This window comes from Bubalus bubalis, chromosome 20 (assembly GCF_019923935.1).
Source record: "Bubalus bubalis isolate 160015118507 breed Murrah chromosome 20, NDDB_SH_1, whole genome shotgun sequence".
In the NCBI taxonomy this organism is placed as follows: Eukaryota; Metazoa; Chordata; class Mammalia; order Artiodactyla; family Bovidae; genus Bubalus; species Bubalus bubalis.
Genome location: NC_059176.1, coordinates 2,713,225 through 2,736,609, shown reverse-complemented (window position 1 = coordinate 2,736,609; position 23,385 = coordinate 2,713,225). Strand labels below are relative to the sequence as shown.

The following is a 23,385-nucleotide window of genomic DNA, read 5'->3' as shown; positions in this document are numbered from 1 at the left end:
AGCTGAAACTCCAGTACTTTGGCCACCTCATGCGAAGAGTTGACTCATTGGCAAAGACTCTGATGCTGGGAGGGATTGGGGGCAGGAGGAGAAGGGGACGACAGAGGATGAGATGGCTGGATGGCATCACTGACTCGATGGACGTGAGTCTGGGTGAACTCCGGGAGTTGGTGATGGACAGGGAGGCCTGGCGTGCTGCGGTTCATGGGGTCGCAAAGAGTCGGACACAACTGAGTGACTGAACTGAACTGAACTGAACAGCACACTCATTGGAAAAGAGCCTGGTGCTGGGAAAGATGGAGGGCAGGAGAAGAGGGTGACAGGATGAGATGGTTGGATGGCATTATTGACTCAATGGACATGAGTTGGAGCAAATTCCAGGAGATAGTGAAGGACTGGGAAGCCTGGTGTGCTGCAGTCCGTGGGGTTGCAAAGCGTGGAAAATGAATGAACGACCGAACCACAATATGTTTAGTGCGGGCTCCCAGCTCCACCACTGAACGTCACGTGACTGGACCTATCTGTGCCTTGATTTCTTCATCTGTGGTAAGGAGATAATTAAGAAGCACCCATTTCATCAGATTGTCTGATGCAACCAGTTAACGCATACAAACACTTAGGAAAGAGCCTGACGCCTCTGGAGGGGGACAAAAGTCAGCTGTCTACTCAAAAGAACCAAAAGCAGGGTTTGGCAGGGCTGGTTGAGTTCCCAGGCTCACAGCAGCATTATTCACAACAGCCAAGAGGTGGCAGCAACCCAGGTGTCTGGGGACAGATGAAAAGATAAACAACGAAACGCTATTCAAGCTTTAAAAGGAAGGACATTCTGACACATGCCGCAACATGGGTGACCCTTGAGGATATTATGTGAAGTTATGTAAGCCAGTCACAAAAACAAACACTGTCCCTTTGATTCCACTTGTATGAGCTACTTTGAGTGGTCAAGTTTAGAGAGATGGAAAGTCGAATGACGGATGCCAGGCTGGTGGGAGGCTGAGAAAGGGGAGGTGGTGTTTAATGAGTATGGAGTTTCAGTTTTGCAAAGTGAAAACCATCCTGGGGATGGATGGCGGTGCTGGCTGCATAACAGCGTGTAACTCAGCGCCGCTGCACTGTGGGCGGACAATAGTCCCAACACGGCATGTGGTTACGAGAATTTTACAACAATGAAAAAAAAGTCACCTGTCATTTCCAAGCAGAAATGACAAGTCCTCCCAAGTCCTGGGTTGCATGCAAGGAGCCGACCACAGCTCTGGGCCAGGTGTGGGGGCACTTGATGTCTGGGCTGGACTTAGGGGGTCTGCTGCCAGTCCACCCCTGCCTGCTGCCCTCCTGCCAGGTGGAACCGGCCTGCAGCCTGAGGCCCAGTCCCCTGGGGAGGAGGGTAATGGGACAGCAGCTGACCAGGGACACTCCCAACTCGCATCTGATGCTCATTTCCTGCTGAGGGTGGAATTCTTGGCTGGCCTGTGGCTCCTTCTGGAAGTGTCTGGTCTCCTGAGGACTGTTTCCTCATCTGTCAAGAGCAGGTAAGAATAGCTCCTGCCCCCTGGGCCCCACTGACGGTCACACCCCTTGGCTCTCCACGCAGCCCTATTGTTAGAGGGTTGCCCTTGAGCTGGGGGCTTCACAGAAGTGACCCTTGACCCTCATGCCGGAACTCAGGGAAAGGGGAAGTGACTGGGGCAACCACAGGAGGGCGAGGCAGCATCTCCCATGCCCCAGTTGCAGCCTGGAGCTTGGGTGAGGCCCCGGGGAGGGAGTGCAGGCATCATGGCAGCTGGGTAAGGGGGTGCCTAGCCTGCCCGGGTGCGTTCTTCCTGCCCCTGCCCATCAGGGTCTGGGGCTCTGAGGGGGCGGTGGGTCTATGAGCCTGACGCTGTCCCCTCCTCCATGACCCAGAGCACTTTGGATTCTCCAGCGATTTCCCAATCTGGAGTTAAAGAGGAGGCTGGCAGGGAGGACTGAGGATTGCACAATGAGGCCACAGCAGACAGCCACGGAGGCAGTGGGCCAGGACCCCTTGGATCATGTCCTCATCACCCTCTCTGGCTGGATGAACTTGCTGTGGTGCGGGGGGCAGTCCTTTAATCTTCCCCTCTATGCACTGGGAGCAGCTGGAATGACCCCCTGTGACCATTGGTTCAGATCTGAAAAATGTCACCCCTGAGGCCACGAGGCGAGAAGGGGGTAGAGTCTGTCTTACTGCAGCCTCCTGAAGCCCCCTCTTCCCACAACAACCCCCCCACCCCCCTCCTACCCTGTCCAGAGACAGGATCAATGTCCAAGCCCCAAACTGGTCCCCGGCTGCCTTTCCCAAGGAGGAAGAGGAAGTTTTCAGTTCCAAGGGGCACCCCCATCTCCCCCCTGCCTTGCCCACTTGGCTGTGCCTCCCAGGCTGCATAGCTTTGTGCCCAGTTTCCAGGGGGAGCAGGGAACAAGAGGAGAGGGGGGAGGGGGGCACACAAAAGGGAGGGAGGAGCAGAAGCTCTATTAAGGAGCAAAAAGGAAGCCGGTGCCCAGACGGGAAATTCCTGAGCTGCAAGGTCCTTTTCAGAGGGCAGGAATTTCTAGGATGTGAAACAAGGAAGAGGTCCTCTTCCCCAGCTCCCCTCCGGCCCCTTGACTGACCCAGAGAAACAGGCCTCAGATGGGAAACTGAGGCCCAGAAAGCAGTGTGACCTGCTCAAGGATGCGTTGAATGAGGACAAAGCCAGGCCAAGTGAGACTCAAGCCTGAGCTGTTGGGATCCCCACCTGGTGCCTTTAGGAACCTGGCCTGACCCAGCTTGGGTCCCAGAAAGGGAAAGCGCTTCAGTGGGAGTCCTGCAGGCCTGGGTGTGGGTTTGGACCCTCTGTGAGCCGTTTCCCCTTTTTAAGGAAGGCTGGGTGATGAGAGTGTATGCCAGGCACCAGCGCGGGTGCTCTGGCAAAGGCTGACCAGCACCCGGTCCCTTAGGGAGCCTCTTCCATGGGGGCCACCTCCCCAGGGATGTGTGTGGCCACAGTGACCCCCAGGGTGGGAACACTCTCTCCCGAAGGGGTGATCCTCTGAGCGGTCAGCCTCAGAGTTAGGTGGGACAGTCCCCAGCACCTCGCGGGAGGAAGGGGACTCCCCACAGTTAGGGGTGAGCTGGGTTGCTAGGAGGTCCTCTGAGCTGCCCGAGGTGCTGGCTCTGTGACGCTCGGAAAGTGGTCCTGAGTGCAGGGCCCCTTCCAGTCAGCCAATCAGAAGCTGTTGTCGGACAATGGGTCAGCACCGAACCCATCTTGTCCGCTGGGGGGTGCGGGTCTGGGGCCCCACTCAGGCCTGGCAACAGCCAGCCCCGACACCCCGCCCAGGCTGGTGGGAGAGAGTGAGCCCTTCCCGGACACCCCAGCTTGGCAGTCTTCGCCTCGATCAGGGGGTGCGCGCGCGCGGCACCGTACGCGGGGACCCGGGCAGCCTGCCGTCACACTCTCTCGGCTTTGGCCTCCGCCCGGGGGTTTTCCGCGGGGGCGGCGGGCGGGGCCGGCCGGCCCGACGGGGGTGGAGCCTGCGTCTATTTCAGGCGGCGCCCGGCTCTACGGCGACAGGCTCGGCCCGGACACAGTAAGTGACCTGCGCTTGCGGTGCGTCCCGTGCTTCCGTCCCCAAACTCTCCGCGCGGCCGCCCACCCGCCCCGACGAGACCCGCCTCTCCGGCCGATCCCGGTAGGGAGCGGCTGGCGCGATGGAGGGTACCCCGCGCGGAGAACCCCAGGTCTTCCTCAGTCCCCCTTCTAGGGAAACTGAAGCCCTATGGCTGAGCTGCTGTGTCAGGGTGCAGAGGGTCGGGTTAGATGCTCCCAGCGGAGGGCTCTGTCCTGGGGAAGCCGGGAGGAGGGGCTGTGGGAAGGGGCCCTAGTGTCCCTTCCTTTGCAGTAGGAGGGGCGGAAGTGGCCCAGGGCGGGTTGGGGGGGCGGCTGGCTGTATGACAGAGGCCGAGTCACTTCACCTGCCTGAGCTTGAATGTCTTCATGTTCAGGGACCAGGGAGGCTGGCGTGGACCTCAGCCCTGACCCGGGCAAGGAGAGTGAGAGTGTGTGTGCCCACATAGAAACTGGGGGAGCTGGGTGGACCAGGGAGGTGCCCCAGGCTGTGGCCACACGGTGTGACTCGGAGCATACCCCTTCCTGTCCGAGTGTGCCCAGCCACCGGCCTCGGCTGAAAGGAATGCCTCTCCTGCCCTCTTCTGCTGTGTCCGGCCACCAGGGTTAGCCTGACAGACACTGGGACACAAGACTCAGACCCTTACTGAGGCCTGGTGGGGTGGGATTAGGCCCATCAGCTTCCCTCACATCCTGCTTTCAGCAGCACTGTGAGGTGGGGTTCTCCTCCCCATTGCACAGATGGGAAGACTGAGGTCTATGAAGGCAGGGTGGGGTCTGCTCTACACCCTAGCGGATGGTACAGCCAAGCCCACAATGGTCTCTCTTTCTGCTGCACCAGCGGCCTCAGAGTGAAGGCCTGGGTGGGGGCCAAAGGGGCTGCTGCGGACCTTGGCTGGGGAGGAGATTTTGTGCCCCAGAGGTGAGGAGGAGGTGGCTATGCCCTGCAGGGACCTGCAGGAACCAGGTCTGGAGTCTAGCGGGAGCCTCGCCCGTGGGGGATGGAGGAGGCGGGGCAGTGAGGGCAGAAGTGAGGAAGGTGGTCCGCAGCCACTCAGGAGGGCCCTCCCCCTCCTGTGGCAGCGGAGGGGAGGGTGTGCGGGGAGAGGTGGGGCCTGGGCCCAGGGTGAGGCTGAGCGGCCCTTGCCAACCAGCCGGACCAGCTCCTGTGGGTGTCCGGCATGAAAGCGAGATGGATTGGGAGGGATGCTGGGGGAAGGGATGGGCAGGGCAGAAGTGCCCAGTGACCTTGCACCTGGGGACCCTGGCTTTGGGGCTCCCCGGAGGACCCTCAGCTTGGTTCTGGAGGGGAACTTGCAGTTCAAATGGCACTGGATGGCAGCTGAGACCCAGCAGTGTAGGAATCTGCCCCAGTATCTGGTGAGGCTGTGGGAGGGGAGAAAGCCCGGCTTCCTGGCCACTGAGTGGCTCTGGTCAAGCTTGGGGCTTTGGGAAGCATTCCTGGGAGGATGGGCGAAGGTGGCTGGGCTGCTGGGAGGGCAGCAGGGGATGTGGAAACTCTGACAGGCCTAATTCCACCCCCCCACCTCCTGCCGCCTCAGTTTCCCTTTCTGCAGGGGTGGATCACCCTGTCTGCCTTGCAGGGCTGCTGCAGGGGCGAGTTGAAGTCATGCTGTATGAGTCACGACTTGGTGTATTTACTCTTGGGTGGTGGGGCAGGCCCTGTATGGGTCACCCCAGTTACCAAGGAGGCCCGTTCTCCTCTGCTCCCCTTTCCCAGCCCTGCCCGCTCCCTCCTTTCAGGTCAGCCATGTTCCCCTCCACCGGTCCTGGCCTGGCTCACCCCACGGTCAAGGCGCTGGGGGAGGTGCTGCCTCTCTGGATGGTGAGGGTGCCCAGTGCCTGGTGAGCTGAGTTCCAAGCTGTTGACCATGGGGGCATTTTAAGCCTCTCTGAGCTAGTTACGTGAGATGAGGAAAATAACACCCCTCCTGGAAGGCAGTGCAGAAGTGATGGGACAGGCACTCAGGAAGGGCCCAGGAAATGGAAGCTTCTGTGGTGGTTACGTCACCCCACTTGGGGAGCAGGCAGGGTGCGGTGGAGCTGGGAAGCTCGTTTCCTGTCTGAGCTGCTGTGTGACCTCAGACAGGCCTGTGCCTCCTTGGGCCTCTTGTCCCTCCGACCTGGGAAAGGGCTTGAGGGGGCACTGTGGTTTCTGTAGACCTGAGCCCCCCAAGGTCATAATTGGGGTCTGGCCCTGCCTGCCTCGTGGTCCCAGTGGGAGCAGCCCTGTTTCTGCTCATCGCGTTCCCCTGGGACCCCAAGCCACATGAGTCAAGAAAACAGAGCAGGATGGAGGATGCAGCTGGGGCTGGATTCCTGCCTCAGCCCAGCCTCTAGTGCCCTGCGACTGTTCTGGACCTTGGTTCTCGCTTTGTGCAATGGGCCAGCAGCCGAGCTCTGCCCCCTCCCCCAGGGTCCCCAGTGAGCCTGTGGTCCCCCTCCCTGCCCAGAGGATGGGCTGACAAGGAAGGATTTGCCAAAATGAAGTCTCCTTCTGTCTGGAGATTCTGGGAGGGCCTGCGAGTTCTGCGGAAGTGGTGTCCCAGGGGGAAAGTTGAGTTGTTGGTATCCATCTGGGCCAGGAGACAGCCAGAGCCCTGGTGGTCATACAGGTGAAAAGAGATCAACCTGGCTGCATGCTTGGGCTGGGGAGCCAGGGGCCAGTCCCCCGCGACCACTGACCCTCTCATTCCCTCCGCTTGTCAACCTGTAGGCCTGAGTCGGGGTGATGCTGAAGATGCTGACCTTCTTCCAAGGACTTCCAGGCCAGCAGCCTGTGTCCGGGGCCCCTGACTTCCCCAGAAGCGCCCAGAAGTTGCCCTCTACCTCAGAGGCAGAGTCTGAGGCTTCCATGTCGGAGGCCTCCTCCGAGGACCTAGTGCCATCCCTGGAGGCCGAGGTGGCCACAGACAGGGATGAAGAAGAGGCCGGCAAGAAGAAGAAGAAGTCGAAAGGCCTGGCCACCATGATCAGCGTCTTCACCAAAGGGAGGAAGAAGAAGGGTCAACCGAGCTTAGCAGAGACTGAGGGCGAGTCTGAGTCCAGTCTGCAGCCGCCTGCCCAGCTGCCCACAGGTAGGCGGGAGCCCCTCTCCAGGTGGGCAGGGTCTGGGCAGCATGGGGGCTCATTGGAGTGGATGCCCCGCTCAGCCGGGACAGAGAGGGCAGGGCACGTGGGCGTGAAGGGCCTCCCCTCCCTGCTTTCACCTGCTGCCCCTGATCTCAGGATCTGAGCCTGGTGTGCCCTGCCCGGGCTGGGACACCCCGCATGTTTTGGGGGGTCTCGGTCGCCGGGAGGTGACCGGGGCGGGGGGCGGGTCTCAGAACCCCAGGCCGCGCTAATGCCGCGTTCTGGCCGCAGTGGAGGAGCTCAAGGCCGACCTGGAGCGCGGGCGGCTGGAGGCGGCGCGGCCTCTGCTGGGGCTGGAGCTGGAGCTGCAGGAGGCCGCGGCGGCGGGTCGCGCGAGCGCGGAGGAGCTGGTGCGGCGCCAGAGCAAGGTGGAGGCGCTGTACGCGTTGCTGCGCGACCAGGTGCTAGGGCCGCTGCGCCGGCCGCTGGAAGCGGAGCCCGAGCGGCTGCGCCAGGCGCTGGCCGTGCTGGCCGAGCAGGAGCGCCAGGACCGCGCGACGGCGGCGGCGGCGGGGCCCCCGGGGTGCCCGGGGCTGGCGGCCACGCGGCCCCGGGGCTGGCTGCAGCTGTGGCGGGACGGCGTGGCGCAGGCGGCCGCGGAGCGCCTGAGCCAGCAGCCGGCCGCGGACGCCGAGGGCCTCACGGAGGCCGAGCGCGCCTTCCTGCACATGGGCCGCACCATGAAGGAGGACCTGGAGGCCGTGGTGGAGCGCCTCAAGCCGCTCTTCCCCGCCGACTTCCGCGTGGTGGCCACCTACGCCGAGAGCTACCACGGAGAATTCGCGTCCCAGCTGGCAGCCCTGGCGCAGTTTGAGCTGTGCCCGCGAGACACCTACATGCTGCTGTTATGGGTGCAGAACCTCTACCCCAAGTGAGCTTGGGCGCGGGGTGCTGGGCTGGGGTTCCCTGGGCGGGCAGGGCCTGGGTGTCACCAAGAGCAGGGAGTCCCCTGGGAGAACGGCCCAGGCCGGCCTGGAATCAAAGGGGCAGGGCCTCCGCTGGGCCTGCTTTGCCCCAGGAATCCTTAGTCTCACCGGCCTCAGCAGCATCCCACAGTTGGGGAAACTGAGGCACAGAGAATGGGGGCAAGGACCTCATCTTTCATTGCTGAGTTTCCAGTCTGGGTTAGGGGGTGAAGCTGCCTGTGATCCAGAGTCAGGAAGGGCTGTGGCCAGGAGCAGGGGCCCTGGCTTGGCCTGGGTCAGCCCAGGAAGCCAGCTCGGAGGAGGTGCAGGATTCTACAAGCCGCAGGAGGCAGCGGCCCTGCTCTGGGGCTGCTGACAGTCTAATAGAAGTAAGGGAGTCAGGCGGAGGGGAAGCGAGGACAGGCTGGGAGAGGCAGCGGGAGATGGTGTTCCTGGCAAAGGGAGCCGCCCTACAGGGCCCAAGGCTGGGCTGGGAGGCCTTCTGGGAGCACTGTGGTTCAACACCCAGCAGGCCTAGGGAGCACTCCCAGGCAAGATGGGGGGCACTGGGCCTGTTGGGGAAATCCCCATTGTGCACGGTCTCCCCTAGTGGCAGAGCTGAGTTCTGGCCACCAAGGCCTGGAGCTCTCAGTTTGGGAGGCGCCTGGTACTGCCATGGAGAATCCCTGGTACCAACTGTATTCAGATCCGGGCATCCCCTGATACACTCAGACCCCATGCATCCCTGAGCATGTTGCTGCCAGTATCTTGGCTTTCTCTGCCCACCGAAGCTGGATAAGAAAATCCGGAGACAGAGGCAAGAACACAGCAGGCTCCTGCCTCAGAACTGTGTCCCTGCCTCCATGAGGAACCTAGGGGATCGTATAGCTGGGGGCTCGCAGTCTGGGGTTGGAGATGAACAGAGGGGTAAGGATCCTGCGTGCTTCTCCTCACGCTGTTTCAAAAACAGTCATCAGGCTGGCGTTGGGTCGCCTGGTAATTTGGGTCTGGCAGTCTGCTTGCTGCCATTTTGGTCCAATTTGGGTCCGTTGTCTTTTGTGGACTGTACTGAGACTTTCTTTCTATAATGCAGAAGGAGAGAAAAACTCAAAGGGGTGGTTTGCAGAGAGGGTGCTATGAAGCTGAGCCCCAGATACAAAATGTTTTGAGGGGACGATAGGTGCGGCATGTAATTCTCAAATCAGGTTTAATCTTTTGATAAAGAAACTTAGTTACAGACTGCAGATCAGGAACAGGTAAAGAACTGGAGGAAAAAAACAGCACAACACCTCTTTTTTCTTCTTTTTTCCCTTATTTTACTGCAATAAGCATGTCTGTCATTCGTACATGCTGGTTGGGGAGAGACTTAAACTGCAGTGTGGATCAGCTCGGGGCTGGCCCCAGCCTGTAGCATAAAGCCTGCAGGAAGCCTGGAAGTGTAGACCCTGTGAGCGATGTCTGAGGCTCTCAGGGATGTCAGTGGTCTCGGTTGGTGCTGGTGGGTCAGCCTCCAGCAGGGGCCCAAGGAAGGACCAGGCAGGGGTGGTGGGTGAGGAGTCAAGGAGAGCAGGGAAGCTGGCCCAGGGCAGGGGATGCAGGAGAGTCCCGCCAGCCGAACCGGTTCCTTCTTGTTGGTCCTGACTCACCAGGAAGTGCCAGGCCTGTCCCCTCTGCCCCTCTACCTTCCTGTCCCGGTGACCTCTGGGGCTTTGACCTGGGGCCCCCTGGGGTCAGTGCAGCGGGACGCTGAGCCCTGAGAGGGGGACCAGGGTGGCTCCATGGAGGCCCGTGTGGCCAGAAGTCTGGGGAGCAAAGGGACACAGCGCATCCAGGCTGGGGTGGGGGGGTGGGTGCCGGGTGGCAGAATGGGCTATTCTTGAGCCTCCTGGCAGACAAAGGCCCTGAGGAAGTGCCAGGGCTGGGCAGTCCCCAGGAGGCTCTGGGACCCAAGGGAAGTGCCACAAGGATGGGTGGATATGCCTCTGTCCAGGGTGAGGTCGGGGAGGGGCAGACAGCCCTTCCTGCTGGGACTGGCCCTCCTCTGGGGGCAGCATAGCCGGTCTGGGGGTGGGGGGAGGCGGGGCAGGGCTGGTGGGATGCAGTGGGAGCACTGTGGGGGATGGTGGGAAGGAGACAGAGGGTGAGAAGGGGAGTGGGAGCCTTTGGAGCAGGACGATCAGACCGGAAATGTGGTTCTGCCCGCCCCAGCAGGGAGGAGGGACTGTTGGAGGCAAGGCAGGGAGCCCGGGAGGAGGGTCCTTGGTGTGCCAGGCGGGAGATGGGGGCTGGGCCGTGGGGTGCCTCTGGAGGCGTGGCTCGAGGCTGATGGGTTTCGGGAGCATAACCTGGAGTAAGAGTGGACACGGGCGAGAGCGTGAAGGGAGGCAGGGTGATTCCGGGGTTTGGGCCTGGATCGAACTGAGATGGAGAGGCAGGGGTGGGAGGCACAGGAGGGAAGGCGACTGAGCTGTGTGCAGGGCTCTGGCCGGGGTGGGGCTGGGGGTGGGGGGACGGTGCTGGTTTTCCTCACGCCAGCCCATTTGCCTACAGTGACATCCTCAACAGCCCCAAGCTGGCACCTGAGCTGCAGGGAGTCAGACTGGGGACCCTTCTGCCCCCAACCCAGATCCGGCTGCTAGAGGCCACGTTCCTCTCCAACGAGGTGGTGAGTCCAGGGCCTGTGCTGGGCGGGGCTGAGGGGTGGTGGGAAGGAAGAGGAGCGGGGGAGCGGGCAGGGAGCCTGGCAGGGATGCCCCCGTGAGCTTCACCCTACCCTGAGCGGGCCCCTCCTCCCCCCCAGGCCAGCGTGAGGGAGCTGACGGCCCGAGCTCTGGAGCTGGAGTCAAACCGCTGGACCAACGATGAGGCCCCGCAGAGGCTGGACGGCCGCTGCCACAGTGAGCTGGCCATCGACATCATCCAGGTAGCGCCCGCTGCGCTGCCTGCACCGGCCTCGTCCCTGTGGGCAGACGGGCCCGCCACTGAGCACACACCCCCTTGCTCCATGTCTTACCCATGCCCACCCCTGTCCCAGCCCTAGAGCAGGCGGGCTTCTGCTCAGTTTCACCCCCTACCCCTGCAGATCATCTCCCAGGGCCAGGCCAAGGCCGAGAGCATCACCTTGGACCTGGGCGTGCAGATAAAGCCCTTGCTGTTGGAAGAGCTGGCCAGGTTCCTCAGGAGGTGGGTGATGGGCATACGTGCCTGGAGCGGTGCTGGGGGCTGAGGGGTCCTTGCCACCACCTCTCAGAGCCCCAATCCCTCCCTTGGGCCCCAGGTGGGGATCTTAGCCAGACCAGCACCCCCTCCCTGCCCCTAGGGTGTCTGTTATTGTGAGCAGGAGTCCTTGTCCCCCTGCACCACAAACCTGGGCGCTTTGAGCCTCAGGTCATCTGACCACCCTGCCCCCACCCCGCTCAGCGAAGCCCCTGGAAGAGCAGCCTCCAACTGCAAAGATGCCCCCCGAGGGACTGAGGCCCTGGCCCCCTCTTCAGGTGATGGCCCCAGTCTGCGACCCCAGAGTTCTCATGGCTGCCAGCCTCCCCGCCTCTGCCTGCAGCTCTAGAGGGGCCTGGGGGCTCTGCCGCACCCTCTCCAAGAGCTCTGCAGGGGCCCTGGCCCCTCCTGGCTGAGCGCTGAGCGTGTGAAGCCAGTTCCGGAATGCCTACTGCGTCCGCTGTTTGCCGTGGGGCCCACGTGTGGAGCAGGAGGGTGATCGGGCAGCCGCCGAGGCTGCCATTGCCCCAGTGTTTGTGCTGCTCCTACGTGTGCCCTTTCCCTTTCACCAGCTACCAGCGCGCCTTTGATGGGTTTCTGGAGAGATGCAGACAGCTGCGAAATTACAGGGCCAACGTCATCGCTAACATCAACAACTGCCTCCCTTTCCGGTAAGGGCGCTGGACAGTGGGGGGAGTCGCTGCGGCTGCTTGCCTGTGTTGGTGGGGGGCGCGGGGAAGCCGGCAGGGGGTGGGGTGCAGAGGAGGGGGGTGGTGCCTGGGATGGGGGAGGGAGGAGGAGCGGCCTAAGCAGAGATGTTGAATTAAAATGAGCAGGGTGGAAAGGAAATACCCAGGCTTACAGCGGCAACAGCAAACATTTGTCTAGTGCCTGTGGGTCAGGCACTCACGCAAAGGGTTTCATTTATCCTGTTAGCAACCTTGTTAAGTAGATACAGTGACTGGGTCCATTGAACCATGAGCACCCTGAGCTATGGAGAGGCTGAGCCACTTGTCCTCAGTTAGAACAGGATGTGGTGTTAGGCGGGTGTTAGGTGGGAAGGCTGGGTACCGCCTAGGGAGCCTGGATGGAGTGCCTTGGTCTTGCTCCCACCGGGCCTGGAGAGCCAGCGAGGGTTCTAGAGCAATGGTTTAGGGAGATTGGCCTGGGGCTCCCGGGCTTTCTGGGTTTAGGGCTGCAGGCTGGGGGGGGCTGGAGCTGGCGTGACCTCCCTGCCTCCTGTGTTTCCAGGACGTCCGTGGAGCAGCGGTGGCAGACACCTCCAGACCTCCAGAGGTCCCTGCTGAGGCCTCTGAATGAGCTCAAGAGCTGCGGCTTTGATACCCTGCTCCAGAGCCTGTTTGGGGACCTGAAGGTAGTCCAGCCTCCTGCCCCGCTGCACGTGCTGAGTCTAGTGCTGGGGGATGCTGCGGGAGAGACTGGAAGGGTGGGGTGGAGGGGTCGGTGACAGAAATGAAGACCTGGCTCGAGGAAGGCGCGGCACAGGGCAGCTGCAGGGAGGCTGGTGGCCCCCATGATGGGGCTGTGATCCGTCCTTGACATCACCCCCCCTTCAGCCTCGGGCTTGGCCTCAGAGGGCCGCCTTGGGCCCTGGGGTGCAGAAGAGAAGCCTCAGCGCCCCTCCCTGTTGGGACTCCACCTAGTCCTCAAGTTTGCCTGTAGTTTCCCCTGACGCCCCCAGGCCCTCCTGCCAGACCCTGCCTCCCAGCCAGGAGGCTCAGAGCCTCTGGCGGCTCCCGCCATATCTGAGGGGGCCAGGGCATCCCCAGAAACCCTTAGTGCCTGTACCGCAGGAGGAGGCGGGGGTCCTAGGGGAGGAACGGGGGCACTCCCTGCCTGCCCCCCGGGGGAGCCCCCCTTGACCCTAGTTCCCGGCGGCTGTGGGTGGCCAGGCCGTGACCCTGGATGACTCGGCAGGGCCATCATCATAGGCCCAGCCAAGCACAGGGCTTTGTTTATGCAGGAATGTATTTATTTAAGGAGGGAGATGCTGGAGAAGGCCTCAGGGCAGGCAGATGGCAGTCCTGGCTGGTCGGCCTTGGAGAAAGGGACGCAGATCCGGCCTCCACTTCCTGCTGGAGCACCCGGGGAGTCTTTAATATAACCCAACCCCTGTGTGTGTGTCTGTGCGTGCCTGTCTACTGGACTGGCCCTTCCTCTGCCGGGTGTGGCCACACAGCCTGACCCTCTCTCGCAGCCGCTGTTCAAGAGGTTCACGCAGACCCGCTGGGCTGCCCCCCAGCAGACCCTGGAGGAAATCGTCTCCGCCGTGGCCGAGAGGATGCCTGAGTTCTCAGAGCTGCAGGACTGCTTCCGGGAGGTGAGGGGGTGCTGGGCTGCTGGTGGGGGACACGCAGGCAGACGTGTGTGTGCGCACACCCGGATGCGCTTTTTGCTCTGGCCACCGCCCCTCCCTGGACCCTGGCCTTCAGGGAGGTGGTGGGTTCCCATGGCCCTGCCTGCTCGCCCACCCAGGAGCTCCTGGAGGCGGTCCATCTGCACCTGGTGAAGGAGTACATCGCCCGCCTCTGCAAGCGGCGCCTGGTCCTCAAGACGGCAGAGCAGCAGCAGCAGCTGGCGGGGCACGTCCAGGCCAACGCCCAGCTCATCCAGCAGTTCTGCACCCAGAACGTAAGCCCCCGCCCCCTCTCCCAATCTCCCATGGCGGTGGGCTGTCCTCCTGCTCCAAGCTCGTCACGGGCTAGGACATCCTCTCTGGGCCTCTCCAGACTTGATCAGGTCCAACCTGAGTCTCTCTGGGCCCTTGGGAGCACTTCCGGACAGGGCCTGCCTCTCTCAACAAGCCTGTGCCTGCAGGGCTCCCCGGCCACCTGGCTGCAGGACGCCCTCCCCACGCTCGCAGAGATCATTCGCCTGCAAGACCCCAGTGCCATCAAGATTGAGGTGGCCACCTACGCCACCTTGTACCCTGACTTCAGGTGAGAACCGGGGCCTCCAGAACCCGGGCAAGGCAGCATGGCCCTGTGGTTTCCCATTGCGGTCGGAGCCTGGGGGGGCGGTTAGAGTAAGTCCCTGAGGGTGGGCAGAGCGCAGATAGATACTGGCCACTGTCCCCAGATCTTTACAGTGGCTCTTCACTCGGTCCTCGCTGCCGCCTGGTGGGGCTGACACTCTTCATCTCCATCGTCCAGATGAGACTTCGGGGGCTGTGAGGAATGTGTCCAGGGTAACGCGCTGGTCAGCCGTAGAGCCGAGACAGCAAAGCCAGGCATCCGGCTCCAACTGCATCCTCTGAGCCTTTCCTTCATAGGGGGATCCGAGGCCAGAGGGACCACGGACCTGCTGGAGGCCGTGGCACATCTGTAGTGAAGCTGGGGTCCGCCGGTCAGCCTAGGGGTCCTCAGAGGCTGACCTGTGTCCTGGGGCCTCTGTTCTAGAGTGCAGGCTCAATCCCTGACTGCTTGAGGATCTGGTGAGCCAGGGCAGTGGTCTCTGTGGGTTGAGTCCTCTGGTGTCGCTGGCCTGTCCCAGCATAGCCTGGTCCAGCCGCTGGCTGGTCTAGTCCACCTGTTCAGCCACCCATCCACTTACACATTCATCCGTCCATCTACCCATCATACAGGCACCCGCTTACCCATCTGGACGCCCATCTAGCTATCCAACCATCTGGTCACTCACTCATCTACCCATCTGTCTGTCCCACCCATCTAGTCATCCACCTGCCCACCTATCTGTCTATCCATTCATGGATCCTTGTATCCACCCAGCCCGCCAACAGTTATCAAGTGGTCTCCTACTAGCTACCCGGCTGTGTTTAGGCACCAGGATGGGAGGAGGTACAAGACAGACCAGGCCTTCTGACAGACAGATAGTCAGATGAGGGTTAGCGATGATGAGGTCATCCGGCGAAGGAGTACTATTTGCAAGTTTTAAAGATTGTTTAACCAAGGTTGTGAATGGCAGGAGGTCCTGACTTGAGAGCTGGAAAATCCTCTCTTGGGAGGTGACTTTTTAAAACAATTTTTATTGTTTACTTTTGGCTGTGCTGGGTCTTTGTTGCTGCATGAGCTTTTCTCTAGTTACAGCAAGTGGGGACTGCTCTTGAGTTGCAGCTCATGGGCTTCTCATGGTAGTAACTTCTCTTATCGCAGAGCGTGGGCTTTAGGGCTTGAGGGCTCTTGAGCACAGGCTCAATAGCTGTGGTCCAAGGGCTTAGTTGCTTGGTGGTATTTGGGATCTTCCCAGATCAGGGGTCGAACCCGTGTCTGCTGTACTGGCAGGTGGCTTCTTGATGGGGAGGTGACATGTTAGCTAAGCGCTAAGGGGTGAGAAGGAGCTGGTTCCCTCAAGGGCCTGGGGACGAGCATTCTGGGAGGAACAGCCAGTGCAAAGGCTGGACCGGGCAGGAGCTTGGCACCCTCTGTAGGCACTGTGGCCGGTGCCACCCGAGCACATTGCGTTAAGCAGATCGGGGCACCCTCGTAGGCAAGGGGATTGGCTGCCGGGCCTTGTGGCTCCGGCCAGGAGTCTGGGAGCTGGGGAGGGGTGTGAGCAGGGTTGTTGGTGAGCGGGCCGGACTGACGGGACCCTCTCTTTGCCAGCAAGGGCCACCTGAGTGCCATCCTGGCCATCAAGGGGAACCTGTCCAGCAGTGACGCCAAGAGCATCCGGAGCATTCTGGACATCAACACGGGGGCACACGAGCCCTCCAAGGCCCTATTTTCGCTTATAAAGGTTGGTTAGCTTTTCCTGCGTACTGACCTGCTGAGGAGCGCCTGGCGAGCATGGGGTGCCACTCCATGTCGGGCCCGTCAGACCAGCACCAGCGTCAGCTTCATGCGGCCCCCCTGGGGGTCCTGCCTTCTGCTGCTGCTTCTGCCCAGGCCTGGCCTAGGTGTGGGCCCCGGGGCCACTGGAACTGGACAAGCCATGGCGTGTTGACCCCTCCTGTGGGGCAGGAGCCGTGGGGGGAAGCTCTGTGGATGAGAGTGCAGCTTGCACGCCCTGAAGAAGGGGTCAGGAGGGTGTGTGGCTCGGGGACCCAGCTCCGGGATCACCGCCTGTCCGCGAGGTCCTGCCACACCTGCCTGAGGACCGCCCTGCTCAGGCTGGGTCTCCGGCCTCCCCAGCTCCTGACCGGGGCCCGAGCCTCACCCCTCCTGCCTCCTGTGGTGCAGGGTCGCGTCGAGCCGGCCTCAGCCTCTGAGTAGAACAGAAGGAAGAACTGGAGGAGGAAAAAGGAAAAGATGAGCTCTTATCTTGAAGGCGTGGGGGGACTGGAAAAGGGCCTGTGGGATGACAGGCAAGTGGGGGCAAAGCCAGTGTCCGAGCCCCTAACCCCCTCTCTGATTCCCCTCGGGTGTCCCCTGAGGACGGGCCTGGGAGGGCCAGGACCTGCTGGGTTTTCTCGGGCTCTGCCTCCCCCGACAAGGGGCAGACCCGGGGATGCCTCTGTGGGTCCTGCCCTGGAAGTCAGGCTGAGGTCCGGGCAGGGCCATCTTGACTCCTGACCCCTGGGCTCTGGGTCAGTTCCGTGTTGCCAGGCTAACAAACTTCCACAGCTTGGGAGCCTAAAACGAGAACTTGCTTTCAGTTCTGGAGGTCAGCAGTCTGACGTGGGTTTGGTGGGCTGACCCAGGCGGTTCTTCTGGAAGCTCTTGTGGGGAAGTTCCTTGCTTGTTCCAGTTTTTAGAGGCCAGCCTCCCATATATCTTGGCTCATGGCCCCCTTCCATTTCCAAAACCAGCAACGGCCAGTCAAATCCTTTTTGCATTCAGCACTCCCCTCCTACCTCCTTCTTCTGGTTTAAGGCCCCTGGTGGTGACCTTTAACCCACCGGACAATGACCTTTGACCTACCCAGGCACTCCAGGATCCTTTTCTGATGTTTAAAGTCAGCTGATTATTAATTCCACCTGACAACCTTAATTCCTCTGCCGTGGAAACTAACACAGTCACAGGCCCAGGGATTAGGATGTGAGCATCTTTATGGGGTGGACACTATTTTGCCACCCACAGCCTTCACCCATCCCCTGCCCTGTGGAGTGCCTTATCCTACCCAGGAAAGCAAAGGTTCACTCGACCTCCTCGGCCTGGGGCAGTTGAGATGCAGGCGTGACCCACCCAGCCTGTGCCTGCGGGAACGCCCCTCTGTGACTGGGTTTGTAGCTGGCTCTCGTGGACTTGTCCCCCTCTTTCCAGGTACTGTGGCCAGAAATTGGCCCGAGTAGATGGTTCATGAAGGCCTTTGTACATTTGTAGAACTTTGCATGTTTGATGTTATTATTATTTTTGATAGTATGCTTTTGTATGTTTTTTTAAGAACAAACTCTTGGTTTTTATAGCTTAATATAAAGCTGATTTCAAAAGTGGCTGTGGAGTGATTTCTCTTGGGAGAGGCTTTCTCAGCCTCTTGGGGTCTGGCAGACTCTGTCCCCCAGCGCCTCCTGCCCACCTCTCACCTGTGAGCATGACCGTTGGGAGGGTCTGCTGTGGGCCAAGGCCCCTCACTCCACCCTTCAGTTTCCTCACCTGGAGGTGGTGATCACGAACCTGTCTGACTTCCCCCGCAGTCCTTCACAGAAGAGGGGGATGGCGACATTTCAGCTCTATGCATCGGGCCCAGCGGGGACTGGCTCTTGTATTCCTGGAACTGACCTCGAAGGGCTCAGCTGTGATTACAACTGGCCCCAGCTCTCCTCCACACCCACATCCTGGCCCAGGATTTGGAGAAGGGCAGAGTCCCTGGGAGGCAAAGGGGAACCTTGGTGAACTCATTCCACAGAGCTGGAGGCGTGTGGGGTGAGGGGTTGGGGGAGGGATGACTAAGTCCAGCTGGAAAAGCCTGGACATCAGCGGCTGGAGCCAGAGGGAAGGCCCTTTGGGATGAGATGCGGGAGGGATGGACCCACTGGTCCTGGGGAGCACCCAGGGGAGTGGGAGGGATAGGCTGCCCCAGGCTGAGCTGCGAGTGTGGGCCCTGGGCAGGTTGGAGCCTCGGGGTAGGGGGATGGGGATGGCCGGTGGGTTTCAGCTGAGTTCCCCCTGCGGAGCTCGGAGCTCGGGAGGAGGGGGCAGGGGGAGGGAGGAGCTCATGGAAGCTGAGGACCAGATGGAAAGTTTCTGATCCAGGCAGATATTCATGGACCAAAGAGAATGGATTTGGGCCCCAAAATGCAGAGGGTGTTGAGATGCACCCCCCAGCCTCCCTGCAGCAAGGTGGGCCAGGGTCCAAGGAGAACAGCGGCGGTCAGAGGCGGGACCCTGGAGCAGGCCAGGTGGACTCCATGCTGGCGCTGTGGGGGGCACCATCCATGCTGTCCCTGTAGGAGGGGGAGAGCCGCTAAGGTCCCGCGGGGTCACCAGCTCCGGCCCCTCCACCAAGGGCTCTGCATCAGTAACTTTGTGGTCATGGAAGGAAAATTCCTTTAAGGGAAGGATTCACCCCAGAGGCGCGGAGTGGGTCGCTGGGCAGAGGGGACAGAGGGCAGGTCGTGGGTGAGGGCCCCCAGCCCCGGCCCCCATCCAGGCTCCTGTGAACTGGGAGGGAGGCCATGGTCAGCAGTGGGACAAGCGTGGATGGGACCCTCCAACCCCGCCCCGTCCCTGCAGGGGGGCAGTGGGGAGGGCAGGCCGGGCTCTCCCTGAAGGGCTCACATCCCTGGGAGGCCCGGAAGGAACAGGGAGCAAGTTAATAAACAGTCCAGGTTCAAGTGCCCAGCAGATGGCGTGGGGTGATGCAGCGGTTATGGGGTGGGGCAGTCGCGCTGTGGCCACGGGCAGTACTCACTGCGGGGTGGGGACCGTGGCAGGGGACAGGCATGTGCACAGAGCGGGGAGGGGCAGCACCGGAAGGGAAACAGCCTAGGACCTGGGAAGGGCTCAGGTTTTGGGGAAAGAAAGAGCTCAAGGCAGGGTTGGCCGGGAGTGGGGAGTCAAGCAAGCCCCCCCGAAGTGGCAGGCTGGCACCGAGGGGGCCTTGGTTGGGGCTGGGCCTTGGGGTTCACTCACTCCACTCACTCCACCCCACTCACTGTAAAGAGGGGAGCACTAGAGACTCTGAAGAGGCAGTCTGCTGTGATCTGTGACTGGGAAAGAACTCTGGCTGCTGTAGGGAGAGCGGGGATGCCGTAGGGAGGCCAGGGAGCCCTTGAGGAGTGCCAGGGTGCTGAGGGAGAGGCCTGGTCTGTGAGGGCTGGGACGGGGAGATGAGACTGGCCCAGGGCAGGGAGGCAGGGGAAGCCTTATTTCCATCCCAACGGGGACCGCGGGGCCTCGAGGCCTCCTTGCAGCCAGGGGAGTCCTGGGGGGACGCCTGGGGTTTCTGGTTTGAAAGATGCGCAGGAAGGGAGGGTGGCTCTTTAGGCTGCCCAAATCTCCCGGGTCTTCCCTGGTGGGCCAGTGGTTAAGACTCAGAGCTTCCACTGCGGGGTCATGGGTTTGGTCCCTGGTTGGGGAACTAGGATCCGCATGCCACATGGCATGGTCAAAAAATTAAAAATATTTAAAAAGAATAGACTGCCCAAACCCCTAGTGTGTGGGTGACGACAGTGTCTGGCGAGGCTGACAGTCACCAGGAGCCACCCCCAAAACTACTCTGGACGTGTGATTTCACAGCCCCCACGGAGGGCCACTCAGCAAGATCAGTGAAACCCACAGAGATTCCTGGGAACCATTCTGCTCCTATGAATGAATCTTATCAACTCTCTAACATCCATGAGAAACGACAGGCAGCAGGACAGTCACTTCCATTGTCATAGCAAAGCACTGGGAACTCCCTGAGTGTCCATCAGTAGACACCAGGGAAATTAGTGCCATGGTGCAGACAGTGGAGTGCTATGTGCCTGCGAGAGAGAATGAGGAAGTTGTCTTGGTTCCAATTTGAAAATTGTCCCAACATATAATGTTGAGAAAAATAACCAAAAACACACAGTGTAGAAGAGTTGATGGTGTGCAGCCATGGATAAACAAAAGTAGAAAAAAATAGACATTTGTGTCTGCCTGAAGCTCCAAGAATACACAGAAGAATTATACAAAAAAGATCTTCATGACCCAGATAATCACGATGGTGTGATCACTCACCTAGAGCCAGACATCCTGGAATGTGAAGTCAAGTGGGCCTTAGGAAGCATCACTATGAACAAAGCTAGTGGAGGTGATGGAATTCCAGTTGAGCTATTTCAAATCCTGAAAGATGATGCTGTGAAAGTGCTGCACTCAATATGCCAGCAAATTTGGAAAACTCAGCAGTGGCCACGGGACTGGAAAAGGTCAGTTTTCATTCTAATCCCAAAGAAAGCAGTGCCAAAGAATGTTCAAACTACCGCACAATTGCACTCATCTCACACACTAGTAAAGTAATGCTCAAAATTCTCCAAGCCAGGCTTCAGTAATACATGAACCGTGAACTTGCAGATGTTCAAGCTGGTTTTAGAAAAGGCAGAGGAACCAGAGATCAAATTGCCAACATCCGCTGGATCATGGAAAAAACAAGAGAGTTCCAGAAAAACATCTATTTCTACTTTATTGACTATGCCAAAGCCTTTGACTGTGTGGATCACAATAAACTGTGGAAAATTCTGAAAGAGATGGGAATACCAGACCACCTGACCTGCCTCTTGAGAAACCTATATGCAGGTCAGGAAGCAACAGTTAGAACTGGACATGGAACAACAGACTGGTTCCAAATGGGAAAGGAGTTCAGCAAGGCTGTACACTGTCACCCTGCTTGCTTAGCTTACATGCAGAGCACATCATGAGAAAGGCTGGGCTGGAAGAAGCACAAGCTGGAATCAAGATTGCCGAGAGAAATATCAATAACCTCAGATATGCAGATGACACCACCCTTATGGCAGAAAGTGAAGAGGAACTGAAAAGTCTCTTGATGAAAGTGAAAGAGGAGAGTGAAAAAGTTGGCTTAAAGCTCAACATTCAGAAAACCAAGATCATGGCATCAGGTCCCATCACTTCATGGCAAATAGACAGGGAAACAGTGGAAACAGTGGCTGACTTCATTTTGGGGGGTTCTAAAATCACTGCAGATGGTGACTGCAGCCATGAAATTAAAAGATGCTTACTGCTTGGAACGAAAGTTATGACCAACCTTGATGGCATATTAAAAAGCAGAGATATTACTTTGCCAACAAAGGTCCATGTAGTCAAGGCTATGGTTTTTCCTGTGGTCATGTATGGATGTGAGAGTTGGACTGTGAAGAAAGCTGAGCACCGAAGAATTGATGCTTTTGAACTGTGGTGTTGGAGAAGACTCTTGAGAGTCCCTGGACTGCAAGGAGATCCAACCAGTCCATCCTAAAGGAGATCAGTCCTGGGTGTTTGTTGGAAGGACTGATGCTGGGGCTGAAACTCCAAACTTTGGCCACCTCATGTGAAGAGTTGACTCATTGGAAAAGACTCTGATGCTGGGAGGGATTGGGGGCAGGAAGAGAAGGGGACGACAGAGGATGAGATGGCTGGATGGCATCACCGATGCACATGAGTTTGGGTGAACTCTGGGAGTTGCTGATGGACAGGGAGCCCTGGCGTGCTGCAATTCATGGGGTCGCAAAAAGTCGGACACGACTGAGCGACTGAACTGCACTGAAGCTCCAATACTTTGGCCACCTGATGCAAAGAGCCAACTCACTGGGAAAGACTGTGATGCTGGAAAAGATTGAGGGCAGAAGGAGAAGGGGGGAACAGAGGATGAGATGTTTGGATGGCATCACTGACTCAATGAACATGAGTTTGACCACACTCTGGGAGATAGTGAAGGACAGGGAAGCCTGGCGTGCTGCAGTCAGATACGACTTAGCGACTGAACAACAATGTATGTGCCTTAAGGTGGCCTAGAAGAACATACCAGGAACAGAGCGTGCCTGCTGGTGAGTGTGTGTGTGCACGTGGGTGGAGGGGAGAGGGTGGGGAGGGGATGGGGAGGGAGGCAGAGGTTTTGGAGGAGATACGTCACTGTGTGTCCAACTTTAATTTTTTCAATTATTGAGACATGTGAATGTGTTGCACATTTTACAATCTAACATCTCATTGAGATGCTGTAGTTTCCAGGAGGAGATGAGACTTGTGAGTCTCGAGTGTGAGGTGGTCCAGCGATGCTGAGACTGTGGAAGTGGTTTTGTCAGTGGCCGGTGATTTTGTCCAACCAAGCTCAGTGCTCAGGGGCCGGTTGCAGTCACAGAGTGGGCTTCAAAGGAGAACACGGTTTGGGTCGGCGTCCCTGGCGGCTCAGCGGTAAAGAATCTGCCTGCAATGCAGGAGACCTGGGTTTGGTTCCTGGGTGGGGAAGATCTCCTGGAGAAGGAAATGGCAGCCTACTCCAGTATTCTTGCCTGCAGAATTCCCTGGACAGAGGAGCCTGGTGACTCCAGGCCATGGGGTCGCAGAGTTGAACACGACTGAGCAACTTTCTTCCATGGTTCAGGTCCTACGGTCACACAGAGGGTGAGCAGAGCTGAGACGTGAGGGTACCCCCACGAGAGGTTAGAACAGTGAACTGGGGTCTCAGAGGGTGGAAGGGTTGGGGGGTGTGAGAGGGGAGGGGCTGGGTCAGAGGATGGGGCCCCAGGGGGCTGGGGTGCAGGCACAGGCGTGCGGCACCCTCGAGCATCCATTCTTCTCATCAGCTCTGGACTCCACCATCTCTCTGCTCATGGTCTGCCCTCTGAGCAGCCTTCCGTGACATTGGCTCAGGCTTGTAGCTGAGCACCTTTGTGGTCTCGGATCATTCGGGGTCCAGTCAAGGACCACGCTGTAATTGGGAGGGGGCCACTTAGGGACGGCAGCAGGGATCAGAGTGTGGAGATGGCTACTGAGGATGGAGAAGCCACAGCACAGGCGGAGCCGGGGTGCTGAGGGTTGAGCAGTGCCCCAAGGAAGGAGCGAGTCTGGAAGAGCCCCTCTTCCCACCCCGACCCCCGCACAAGCTCCTGGCCTGGATTCAGGCCTCAGTGGGGAGGCTTCAGCCCCAGGAAAGTTCAGTGAGGCGCTCCGCCTGCAGAACTTGCTGGAAAGGCAGGCCCTGGGATGCTAGGTGAGCCAGGCACTGGTAGGTGCTCCGCTCGGAACCTGCTGCAGAGCCTCCTGGGAGGTGGTGGGGGCAGCGGTCCAGGGCGAGATGCGCCAGGTGGCCGCCAGCAGGTGGGTGTGACACAGACGATCCCCTTCCTGCTTCATGGTCCCTCCGGCACCCGCCACTGATGAAGCTTAGCACTCTGCAAGGGAGAAAATTCCAAAATCCTCACATAGGGCAATGACAGAGGAGTTTGGAGCTGGGGCACATGGACTGATGACAGGCGATTGGCTTCCAGATGCACCTCCTGCGGACTCAGCCTCCCCTGAACGCTTTCACTCAACGCCATCCACCCAGCCTTCCCACAAGCGGGGGTACTCTCTCTTCCCCAGAATGAGGATGTGCTGTCCCGGCTGTGCTAAATGCTTCCCACACTCAGTCACAGCCCCCTGGATGCTCTGTTACCTGCAGTCTGAACT

The 23,385-nt window shown here is 59.6% G+C and overlaps 1 protein-coding gene across 4 annotated transcripts; it reads left to right on the top strand.

Annotated features, from left to right (window-relative positions):
* The first annotated feature begins 1,510 nt into the window (after positions 1–1,510).
* Positions 1,511–17,255, top strand: LOC112577781 (tumor necrosis factor alpha-induced protein 2). 4 transcript variants are annotated; one of them, XM_045163714.1, is made up of 12 exons: positions 1,511–1,529; positions 6,367–6,727; positions 7,014–7,653; positions 10,238–10,352; positions 10,488–10,610; positions 10,770–10,870; positions 11,476–11,574; positions 12,155–12,278; positions 13,122–13,244; positions 13,400–13,555; positions 13,742–13,863; positions 15,487–17,255. In XM_045163714.1, the coding sequence occupies exons 2-12, from the start codon at positions 6,382–6,384 to the stop codon at positions 15,626–15,628; spliced, it is 2,091 nt and encodes a 696-aa protein (XP_045019649.1). In that variant the 5' UTR covers positions 1,511–1,529; positions 6,367–6,381; the 3' UTR covers positions 15,629–17,255. The 4 variants fall into 4 exon arrangements, with proteins under 4 accessions (XP_045019649.1, XP_044789315.1, XP_025127443.2 ...); XM_044933380.2 differs by lacking the exon at positions 1,511–1,529 and adding an exon at positions 3,463–3,591; XM_025271658.3 differs by lacking the exon at positions 1,511–1,529 and adding an exon at positions 3,540–3,693.
* Positions 17,256–23,385: the final 6,130 nt, after the last annotated feature.